Here is a 12,015-nt window from a genome sequence, read left to right as displayed (position 1 = left end):
AGTATCTATACGTTGGTGTCGAGCATGATCGTGAGTCTTAAATTGTAATTTATTGTGTTCTTAAAATACTACGGATGCTTAAGTTGAGGATTCTCGGTATTGAGCAAAGATTATGATTATTCTCGTGGAAATTACTTATGACGGAGTATTGGTATTAGCTGAGGTGGTTAGATGTTGGAACAAGTTTGGTTATAGTTGTTTCTCCCTTGCCGGAACGCAGTTACTTTTACTGTCGATTTCCTTGCCGGGATAGTGTAGTTCTTTATTGATCACTTGATGGGACTCTTGTTATGATTGTTGCTGATGGTATATGTAGATCAGGTCGCGCGCCGCAACAATTATATATTTGGATCGGGTTGCACTCCGCAACAATAATACATGTGGATCGGGTTGCACGCTGCAACAATGATATATGTGGATCGGGTTGCACGCCGCAACAATGATATATGTAGATCGGGTTGCACGCCGCAACAGTAATAAATGATATGGATCGGGTTGCACGCCGCAACAGTGTTGTTATATATTAGGATCGGGTTGCGCGCCGCAACAATTGTTGATACAAAGTGTTTATAGATTAGATACAAGTTTCTTGCTGTTTTACTGTGAATTCTAAGTTGTCCTTATGCCGTTACTCTTGATTTACTGTTGATATTGATACACCCCCGCATCATGTACCCCCTCCCACCTTTACTTGTTTATTCCTATTTTATTTTCCGCTGTATATTATATAACTGCACAGGTTTATTTGGGTAGTCTGGTCCTAGCCTCGTCACTACTTCACCGAGGTTAGACTAGGCACTTACCAGCATATGGGTCGGTTGTGCTGATACTACACTCTGCACTATGTGTAGATCCCGGAGCAGCTCTTGGACCATAGCATTTGGGTGACTACCTTCAGTCCACGCGGAGATTCAAGGTAGACCAGCAGACGTCCGCAGGCCCTGGCGTCTACTCTATCGTTTATTTCCTGTTTCATTTGTTTGATTCGGAAACAGTGTATCTTTATTTTCAGACTTTGTATTTAGCACTCTTAGATCGTCTGTGGTACTGTGACACCAGTTCTGGGTGATTAAGGCTTAAAGAGTTGTATTAGATTCATATTTTAGATATTTTACTACATTTCTTCCGCGTAATGAAATTCCCGCTGTTTTTCACATTATTGCTTTATAAATGTTAAAAGGGTATAAAAATGGATAAAGGTAATCTGTTCAATAATTGACTTGCCTAGCTTACATTAGTAGGCGCCATCACGACTTCCGAGAGTAAAAAAATTCGGGTCGTGACAAAAATAGAATCAAGTGATAAAACGAAAAAAAATGACATGGGAAGAAAAAGGGGAAAATCTTTGTAATTTCCTTTCATCATATACTAATTTCTTCTTTTACAAAATTTTGCCCTAAAATTTAGTGGAAAATGAAAACTGTTGACTGTGACTTCTGTTTGTTTCTGCCTTCTGCGACCTTAATCAATGTCAACAAAACAACGTCACACTCTGACGCGGTCTTGTGGACCCACAAATTTATGTATCTATTTGATTAATTAAATCGAAAGGAAGATTTTTAGAACTTTTAACTTTAAATATGTTATAATATTTTTATGGTTATAAAAAAAAAAATCACTAAGAGTAAAAAGAAAAAATTTAAAGTCAGATTATTTTAGAAGTAGAAATATTTTAGACCGAATTCAATTCAATAAAGTTTCCTCGGGCTACTAACACGCAAATCCATATCAATGCTAGCGGGTTATTTGCGCGCGCATTGATATGGCGACAAAAATGGGTACAAAAAATTAGACTTTTAGTGGTGATAAACCCACAAAGTTGATGCTAAAGACATATAGTAGCGACCTTAGGGTTGTTGTAGCCTGCAAGTACAACCGTTACTGAATGTTGTCGTGACAACTCATTGGGGTCGCCACAAAACGACACATTTGTGGCGACTTTAATCGCTACAAATAGTTACTAAATATGCCTTTCCCACATTAAAGTCGCCACTATATGACTACAATTAGTAGCGATTATAGTCGCCACTAAAACTTTATAGTTTCTGTGGCAACTATCATCGCTACAATAGCTTGAGATTCAGTGGCAACCTTGATCGCCATAAATACTAATTTCTTTTGTAGCAAGGTTATGTCGCTACTAAAAAACTATTTTTTCAACAACAATAATGGCCAAATTCTAATACATTTCTATCAAATTGCTACCAATATTTAAAGCATTTGAAATTATTCAACAACCAATAAAAATATATCTCAAGTCAAATATTATAAATACTTTCATGAACACAAAGTTAGTTAAATACATACTACACAATACTTCATTGTTTTTGTTGAAACAATTGATTTGACCAAAGGAGAAGGAGACAATTGATTTCGTACCCATAGATCACTTCTTCCAAGTCTTAAGTTGAATATTGAGTGGTAGCTATTTAATTGTCCCACTCGGTATTTAATACTCTTCCATTACACTTGTGTGGTAAAGTTAAAATTAACTTGCTTCTTTTTTAATCTCAGAAGATATTTATTCCTCACTCTCGTATTATCGATCGTGATTACTAAAAATAGTTGTATCAAATTATTTGTCATTTTAAAAGTTCAAGACAAATTTTTTTTTCCTTTTTTACCCTTAGTAATAATTATTTTTGAAGACTACAGACACCTCAATTATGGATAATTTTGTTCAAATACCAATGGAGAAAGATTAAATATTAAGATATGAACGAGGGTAAAGTAGTCAAAATCGCACCCTAATTAATTTTTTTTAAGGAGTGTGTACAAGAGAACTATGACAGATAATTTAAGACGGAGGGAGTATAATATTTACACGGAATAAATTGGTGCAAAATTGACACTCTTTACCACAAATGAGTTGGAAGATTAATACCAACTTGAGAAATTCCACGTTGTGATTGAAATTGAACATGAACTCTTGGTCTCATTATCTCCAACTTGGCTCTTTAATCTCAATGGGGAAACTTCTTGACAAATTAAATAGATTTTTTTTTAAAGATTTTGAGTTGTATAATTTACTAAAGTATTACTCTCTCGGGTCCATATTAAGTAATTTTTTCGCCTTTTTTATTTTGGTCCAAAATAAATACTTTTTTTTTACATAATTAAGAATGAATTAACTATAGTTATTCAAATTTGCCCCTATTTACATATCTCAATATGTCAGGTTAACAATATACAAAATTTAATTAAGGGCAATTTAGTTAAAATATTTATTTATTTTTTAGGTGTTTGTATTTTATTAATAGGTGTCCTAAAGACAAAAAAAAATTCACATATTGTAGATCGGAGGGAGTATTATTGAATACCATAACAGGTGTGTTGGGAATTGGATGCGATTGCTCCAACCATAACCAAATGTCTTGAGTTCGAAAGTCCTTTCGGATATTGTTCGGGTCGAAAACGGGTAATGAAAAAAAGGATTACCCAGATTATATATGACTTCTTGTATATGATCACCTTTGGGAGAACTCTCCGTCTCCCTTAACTTGAGGAACCCCCAATTTGAGGCTTTACAAATATAAAAGTTAGACACATTGGTTATTTATTGGTTACTTATTGATTATCTATTTTCTAAATGGATAATATGGTTCTTATCCACATTTGACCCGTTTTTAAAAAGTTCATTATCCAACCCATTTTTAGCGGATAATATGGCTGGTTAACTGTTTTCTTTTAACCATTTTACCATCTCTAATCGTGGCATATGTAACGCGAGTCTGAATTAATCTGATCAATATATTGTAATAAATAATTAAATATTTTTTTATAAAATGACTTCTTGACCAAATAAATTGACTTTGAGTCCCCATCCCAGGAGATTCTTGAAACCCCCCCCCCCCCCCCACCCACCCAATCCCCAAACCCCCAACAAAGAAAAAGGTGAAAAAAAGAATGATAATGATATGGGAAAATCTTTGTAATTTCCTTTCATTATATCAAATTTCTTCTTTTATAAAAGTTGCAATAAATTTAGTGAAAAAATATACTGTTGAGTGTGACTTCTGTTTGTTTGTGCTTTCTGGGAACTTAATCAGCGTCAGCCAAACACCTCCGGCCTAACGTCACACTCTGACGCGGTCTTTTGGACCCACAATATTGTTTTATTACTTATTTACTCGGTGCCATCGGTCATTATATTTGTGTGGCTATAAAAACTTGGAAATTTTTTACATAAGAACAATTGAGCTACCTAGTTTTCAATTTTATAGCTCATATTTCAATTTACAACCAACTAGCCCAAAAATAATATGCTAAGATTCAACATCCAACTCTAATAGGTTCTCAAAATTACTATTTAATTTTTTAAAAATATTGCTCAAGTTTTTAAGTTAATTTTCGAATCAGTAACTGTGACTCAAATATTAGTTCAACAAACCAAATCTGTTTTAGTGGTGAAAATTAGGTTTTTAACAAGTTTAAATATGTGAGTTTCAATTCCGAATTTGATTTTGTGAGAAATTTGGAGTGGGTGTTACTTAGACTTATTAGAAATAGTATAAGGAGGTCGTATATAAAATTTAAAGTTATTTAATGAAGATTTGGAATGGTTTTGAACAAGAATTGCAACTAAAAATCGTGGAAGAAGTTCGTCTATAAACGCTTGTATAAACGTGTATAAAAATATATAATAGTGTATAAGATGTGTTTATACACTCATATACACTATTATACAAGATTATACATAATTATACAAAAAACTGACTTCGTCTTCTTCCTTGCGTCTTTTTCTGAAATTTAACTCAAATATTGCTCAAATCTACTCCAAATCACTTCAAATTTAAATTTTGAACTCGTTTTGTTATTTTCAATCAATTGGAACAGCACCCAATCCAAACAACTAACAAACTCAAAAAATTCTATTTTCGAAAGCAAAGCTTTGAATGGCCTTCAATGGTGGACTTCTACTTTTCAATTTTTTTACACTGCAACCAGGTGACATTAAGGGAGAAACAGTAATGGCGGACGACCCCTTGAAGCCTATGTAAAAGATGTGAGAAGAAGAGAGAGTGAAAGCAATGGTTGTGAGAATACAAATTTAACTGTGTGACTTTTAGAAGCAATGGTTATAAGAATACAGATTTTGAATTTGCAAGAACTAGTGTTTTCAAAATATGTACAATATGGGCTAGGTCGGGTAAAACTTAAAAACATGGGCTATTTATTGTTATGGTGTGAAGTCATGTGTATTTTCTTGTAATTTTTTCTAAAAGCTTTTCATTAGGAGCAAAATTATTAAAATAAAAAATTTAAAATTAAATTATTTTTAAATATTAAAGTAATAAAAAAATACCTCATCTAAATTGAAACGGAGATGATAATAAAAAAATTCATTAAGAGTAACTTATTTTTAAAAATAAAATATATTATTCTTTTAAAATAAATTAATAAAAAAATAATATCACTTAAAATGAAATAAAGAAAATACCTAATAATGATGATATTTTGGGATTCAAAATTCACCATGCTTTGTCAGTTTCATGACACGCTGCGAAAATTATTTTAGTTACGTAACATTTTTCACATGAAATAAATAATTAAATAGAAGAAATTTTTATAAGGTCATTATCTTTTATTCAAATAATAACGAATCAAGAAAGATTACTCTAAATGCGTAACATTTTTAGTATTACTAAATACTAACTTTCCTTGAATTACTTGTACTTTTGCTACATTAATAATTTAAGATTACTTTAGTCAACTCTAGTTTGCTATTAATAATCTTAAACTAATTAGTAAATCTTCTGTCCCATTGTTATTTTCCTATTCAGCTCGTTATAAGCCATAATCTGATCCACTATAGGTAAAAATTCAATGTAATATCTTGTGTTTATGTCAAAGTCTAAATGTTAAATATAATCAGCAACTGTTCTACATGTATTTTTTTCAGTCAAAACTATTAATTATTAATTAATTTGAAAGAAATTTGACTTCTCACTTCTATAGCATGTCTTTATGATGAAATAATTATAAAAATACAAGTCTTAGTGGAGATAACGTAATTATAAAAATATTAACCATGGTTATTTTGGCAAAAAATTATTATACCCTATCTTCTTTGGATCGACAGTATTTGAGAGAAAGAATAGACTTGTAGCTTAGCAGGCGTTTGGCCATAAGTTTTGGAAGTTTTTTTCCAAATTTGAAATGTGTTTGGGAAATTTTGAAAATCAAAACTTCAAATCCCAAATATAGCTTAAGATCTTTTTTGAGCCAAATTATGATTATTTGAGATTTTTTAGCTGATAAAAAATGGCTTTTTCACATGTTAAAACTTGCTCCAAAATTTATATCCAAACACATTTTCAATTTTAAATCAAACTTCGTGGGCGTTTGGACATAAGAATTGTAAAATTCCAAAAAAAAGTAATTTTTTTTTCAAGTGAAAATGATATTTGAAAATTAGAGTTGTGTTTGGATATAAATATAATTTTGGGTTATTTTTGAATTTTTGTGAGTGATTTGAGTGAAAATTTTGAAAAAAGCTTTTTGCAGTTTGTCAAATTTTCGTATAATTCCAAAATTTATCTTCAAGTAAAAATTGAAATTATTTTAGCCAGACGCTAATTTTGAAAAAAGTAAAGTAAAAAAAAATAAAAAAAAATAATTTTTTCTTAATCTCCAAACGGGCTTTAGCCAAATCATTTTTTCAAAAAATATTGGCAAATCTTTGTCCAAATGAGTTCTTAGGCTAACTTACAACTTTGATTGCACTAATTTGATAGTACATGGTTCAATTCAAAATAACTTATTTTTAGACTCATATACACATCAAATTAATAAATGCAAGTCAATATATTTTATATGTATGTATTGGTTAAGGTAACGAACTAATATATGATAAAATAATTAAGTTAAGCATGAATTGATCTGAGCATCACTATTTTTCTAGTTCGATATACAAAATATTTCGTATTCATGAATGTCCAAGAAGAAGAGCATCTAAGGAGTGTAATGTTGATAGCCTAATTTAATGTATGCTTCTACGGCGAGAACACGTAACCTATAATTACACGAAAATAACTTTATAATTATTCCACGAGTACACGCACTTCGAGATATATCATGGCATTCGACGCAGAATATTCTCCAAAAGGCAAGACATTGCGCACGTGGTATCAGTCAGTAACTTTGAGATCTAACAGGGGTATTACAAGCAATTACAACACAATTACAAGGGTAATTTCGTCCTCTTATTTTGAGTCTCTGACTATATAAGAAAATACTAAACTCCTGGTTTCTTCGTCAATCAGCACAAGACAGTAGTCAAATTCCTCTTCTCTCTCGCTCTGTTTTAGCATAAGACAAAAAGGTTCTAACTTTCATCTGAATATTAATTATGTTACTCTTTTTATTTATTTATTATTATTAGGTATATATCTCTCATCTCTGATTTTCTTGGTAAAGTACTCCTACGGGAAAGTGTTTGATTTTCTGTATATTTTTGTTAATTTTGACTTAGTCTAAGTTGTTTCCATTAACTGCAACCTATTGTTTGTTAATGTATAGTTCGTGGTATAAGGAAAGAATTAAACTGAAGTCTTTTAGGTGTTTGCTTCTTTTGTTCTTGTTTTGAAGAAATTTTATTGTTCAGAAGTTAATTAGAGCTTTGGTCGTTTGAATTTCATGTTTCTGTTAGGTTCAGTTTTTTCATTTCTAAAGTTAAAAGGTTTTATCTTTTTAAATTTTTTTCTGTCATTTGCAGCCCATTATTCTTATTATTTTTTCCTTTTGTCATTCTTTTTATTTTAATTTTTTGTTTGGCTGGTTGGGGTTAGCTACTGTAACATATATGGAGTGACAATCAACCTAGATAAACCTAGACCTTGTTACTTGTTAGTAGTGGCAAACGAGGAGTCGATTGGAGGTTAGAAGATAAACTAACACGAAGCTTCATTCTATGTGAAGTGTTCATTTCTTTTTCAGTCAGGTTTCGTTTAATTTGTTGTGGACTATGGTGCTCTGACTCTCCAAAAATGCCGATGAGTGTGTGTCGATCTTCCAAAAGTAGTGCATTTTTAGAGGTTCGACAGGAGTGCGGCAACTATTTTGAAGAGTCCGCGCAACATAGTTGTGAACTGTATATGGAAAAACTGGGCAAGCTACAGTTTCAAAGCTTACCTTATTTAGAAAAGAAGGAAGTTTCTTTTTTTAGACGTAGACTGAAGAGCATAGCGAGCCATGCTAGTCTAGATTGAGGTTTTGTTAATTTGTCGATGATCTTGCTAGTTCTTCATGGTTGGTGATTTTGAAGATTGTCTCTTTGTTTGAAGATTATTCATGGTTTCTAGTCTATAAAAGGAAATTTGATTTTAGGCGTATCTATAAAATCATCAAAGGAGCTTTTTTCCTATAGGTCACGGGTTTGAACTGTGGAATCAGCCATTGATTCTTGCATTAGGTTAGGCTTCTACATCACACCCCAGTGGGGTGCGGCCCTTCCCCGGATCCTGCGTGAACGCATGATGCTTCGTGCACTAGGCTACCCTTTAATAAAATCAGCAGAGGGACTTTTTTTCTAGTGCTTTTCCTATTAAGAGGTTTATGGTGGCAATGATTAATGAGTTGATTTTAATTTGATAGTATTTGTCAATAAGTTTTCTAAACTCTTTGGTAAACCTACTGCTGCCTTTGTATTTTTATTACAGTCATATTGGGAGTTATAGACCGGATACAATTTCTGGTAAATTTGCTGTCTATCTATGTTCTTTTACTAATGTGAGTTAGTTATACTTAGATCTTCCACTAAATGGTCTTCCCTCATTAGGAGCTGCAACACAAACTTCATTAATTAGTGTCGTTTAATGCTTTCCCTAATTCCTTCCTTGATATATCGAGATCTCATGTATGACAGAGTAATTACACCATCTGGATTCGCTTGACTCAGTTTAAGATGAAACGATCCCAACTTGTTCTTTTTTCCATTTATCTGTTTATGTAATGTTCCTTTTTAACTCACTTCATGGGTATGTAACACATTGTGTCTTGGTCAAGGGCGAGCAACCTTTTTGCGAGGGTGACATGCTATGGAATTAGAGGATTGTTGAACTGATGAAACTATTGGATCTGCTGATCTAATATGCATTTTCCATTTTTCTATTGGTTTAGTCCTTGATGAGAAGGGGAGCCTTGGCGTAACTGGTAAATTGCTGCCATGTGACCAGGAGGTCACGGGTTCGAGCTGTGTAACAGCCTCTTGCAGGAACGCATTGTAAGACTGCGTACAATAGACCCTTGTGGTCTGGCCCTTCTCCGGACCTTGTGCATCGGGCTGCCCTTTTAGTCCTTGATGAATGATTATACTTTGTCTCTTGCCCTGTTTTTTGGTATATTCTTCCTTTCATTGTACTTGTTTGAACTTTGCCAGAAAAAAGATGTCGATATTCATTTCTACTTATCTTGTCATAATATCTGACACTGATCAAGTTAGCATTTTGGCTCTAAAAGGAAGGCTTCTTTGTTCTATTGTGACAAATCTTTTGTGACCTTTAGTATTCATTTTAGAAAGTTCGAACTCACTAAGCATACTGATCATGTTTTACTTCTTGGCAGATTTTGTTGGTTCTGACAATTTGATCGACGGTGCACTGGAATTATCCAATCTGCTCTAGTGCTTCTAATTCAGCTCAGTCATTCTCTTCTGAAAGAACATCTGCTCTTTGAGATGTTGTGACGTGTTTTAGTGAAGACATTTCCTGACTGCATGCATCCTTCACTAAGTGTGAAGGTTTGGCAAATTGAAGATAGCCTTTCTTTGCAACAGTTGCTTGAATTACCCTAGAGCATCTTAGCCTATTCGAAGTGCGTTAGTAACTTATCCCCAGATGCAAGCATCTCAGGGACCACGAAGGTCGGGCGATGTCCATAGACTGTACCATCAGCCAATGCAGCAAGTTCAGCAATACTACACTCCTTACCAGGCTGTTGACAACAACATTTATAACGATAGCAGCAGCTCGGGGACACAGTTCTCTTTCCAGACACAGAATGAACAGGTCTTCACTCTGGACTCATTGCCGGCTACTGACTATGCCATATACGATGCAGCTCCTTCCGTGAGCGTCTCTTCCAACAGGAGTCCCTTCTCTCCTCAATGTTCTCAGTCATACATTTCTGATCCACACCATTCATTTGATAACACTTGTGGTTCGCCTGTAAGTGGGTGTTCAGGAGTCGATGATGGCAACGGAATGAAGCATGCGCTGTGGGAACTGAAGAATAAGTTGCGAGGGCCTGAATCTGATATTGATGATAGCAGCAGTTGCTCGTTCAATGGTGTATTCTCAAAACCATCTTCCTTGACAAAGCGGAATCAAGTATTGGACATAGCCTCCAGATTGGACTTAAAAGATCTGCTTTTAGCCTGCGCTGAAGCAGTAGCAGAAGCTGATATCTCAACTGCTGAAGTTCTGATGAATGTCTTGGAGCAAAGGGTATCGGTTTCTGGCGAACCTATGCAACGACTGAGTGCTTACATGTTGGAAGGGCTAAGAGCACGATTACTGTCCTCCGGAAGTACCATATACAAAAAACTGAAATGCAACGAACCAACTAGCTCAGATTTGTTGTCTTACATGCAAGTCCTCTATCACATCTGCCCGTACTACAAGTTCGCCTATATGTCCGCCAATGTCGTCATCGGGGAAGCCATGAGGAATGAGAATACAATCCATATCATTGATTTTCAAATAGCACAGGGAAGTCAATGGATGTTCCTCCTCCACGATCTTGCTCGTCGGCCTGGTGGACCGCCATATGTCCGCGTCACAGGCGTCGATGATTCCCAATCAGCTCATGCACGGGGTGGAGGACTTAAGCTAGTCGGTGAAAGGTTAGCAAAAGTTGCGGAGTCTTGTGGAGTGTCTTTCGAATTCCATGGTGCTGCCATGTCAGGCTGTAGGGTCGAACTAGAGAACCTGCAAGTTAGACATGGAGAAGCACTGGCAGTTAATTTCCCTTACATGTTACACCACATGCCAGATGAGAGCGTAAGCACTATGAACCATCGAGATCGCCTATTAAGACTAGTGAAGAGCTTGTCTCCCAAAATTGTCACCCTAGTTGAACAAGAATCGAACACCAACACCGCCCCTTTCCTTCCAAGGTTCCGTGAAACTCTAGATTACTACACAGCAATGTTTGAGTCAACTGATGCAGCTCGTTCAAGGGATGACAAGCAGCGGATCAGTGCAGAGGAGCATTGTATTGCACGAGATGTTGTCAATATAATAGCATGTGAAGGGGCTGACAGAGTGGAAAGACACGAACCATTTGGCAAGTGGAGGTCAAGACTTGTGATGGCTGGATTTACTCCTATCTCTTTGAGTCCATCAGTTGGTGAGACCATCAAGGACATGTTGAAAGAGTATAGCCCAAATTATAAGCTTGCCGAAAGCCAGGAGGTGCTTTATCTTGGATGGAAGAACCGAGCTTTGGCAACTTCTTCTGCTTGGCGATGACATTGTTGCGATTGTTGTCTGAGATCTGTAAATTTTGCCTTCGCGATCTTGACGTTAGCATTTTCATAGACTAGAAGAGTGTTTCTTTAGGAAAGAAAATAGCTTTAAGCTCCATAGTAGAGAAAGTCTACTCAACTTCAACTGTTGATGAAGAAATTAGCAGGTTTTTTTTATTTTTTATTTTTTTTTATTTTAAAAAAACCAAACTTACCAGCTCTCTCAACCAGATTTTGAACCTTCATTTGAGCTGTATTCTGCTGTGCCATCTTGTAATGATAAATCTGTTCTGGACCTCAGTGAGCATAAGGTTTGCTATTTTATTGTTTTTCTTTTAGTTAACATGTTCTCTTTGTTTGTCAACTGTTTAGCATAGTTGAAGGTATGTATATTAGTACTAACTGCCAACTTGGTCTTACGGCTGCTTATTGGGCGGATTGTTACGCTCAATTGCCCGGTTTATTGGTTATCGACTTGTAAATGTACTTATTCGCTAGCCAAACTGATAAGATATCGGGCGGATTTCTATCAGTTTAATAATTATCGA

The 12,015-nt window shown here is 34.7% G+C and overlaps 1 protein-coding gene across 1 annotated transcript; it reads left to right on the top strand.

The window, feature by feature from the left end:
* The first annotated feature begins 7,253 nt into the window (after positions 1-7,253).
* On the top strand, positions 7,254-11,762 carry LOC107773439 (scarecrow-like protein 13). The gene is made up of 2 exons (XM_016592859.2): positions 7,254-7,324; positions 9,565-11,762. Exon 2 carries the CDS (start codon positions 9,837-9,839, stop codon positions 11,469-11,471), a length of 1,635 nt encoding a protein of 544 aa, XP_016448345.1. The 5' UTR covers positions 7,254-7,324; positions 9,565-9,836; the 3' UTR covers positions 11,472-11,762.
* The last annotated feature ends 253 nt before the right edge of the window (positions 11,763-12,015 follow it).

The sequence above is a fragment of the Nicotiana tabacum genome, chromosome 16, assembly GCF_000715075.1.
Source record: "Nicotiana tabacum cultivar K326 chromosome 16, ASM71507v2, whole genome shotgun sequence".
Classification (NCBI taxonomy): domain Eukaryota; kingdom Viridiplantae; phylum Streptophyta; class Magnoliopsida; order Solanales; family Solanaceae; genus Nicotiana; species Nicotiana tabacum.
This window is presented reverse-complemented; position numbering and strand designations above follow the sequence as displayed.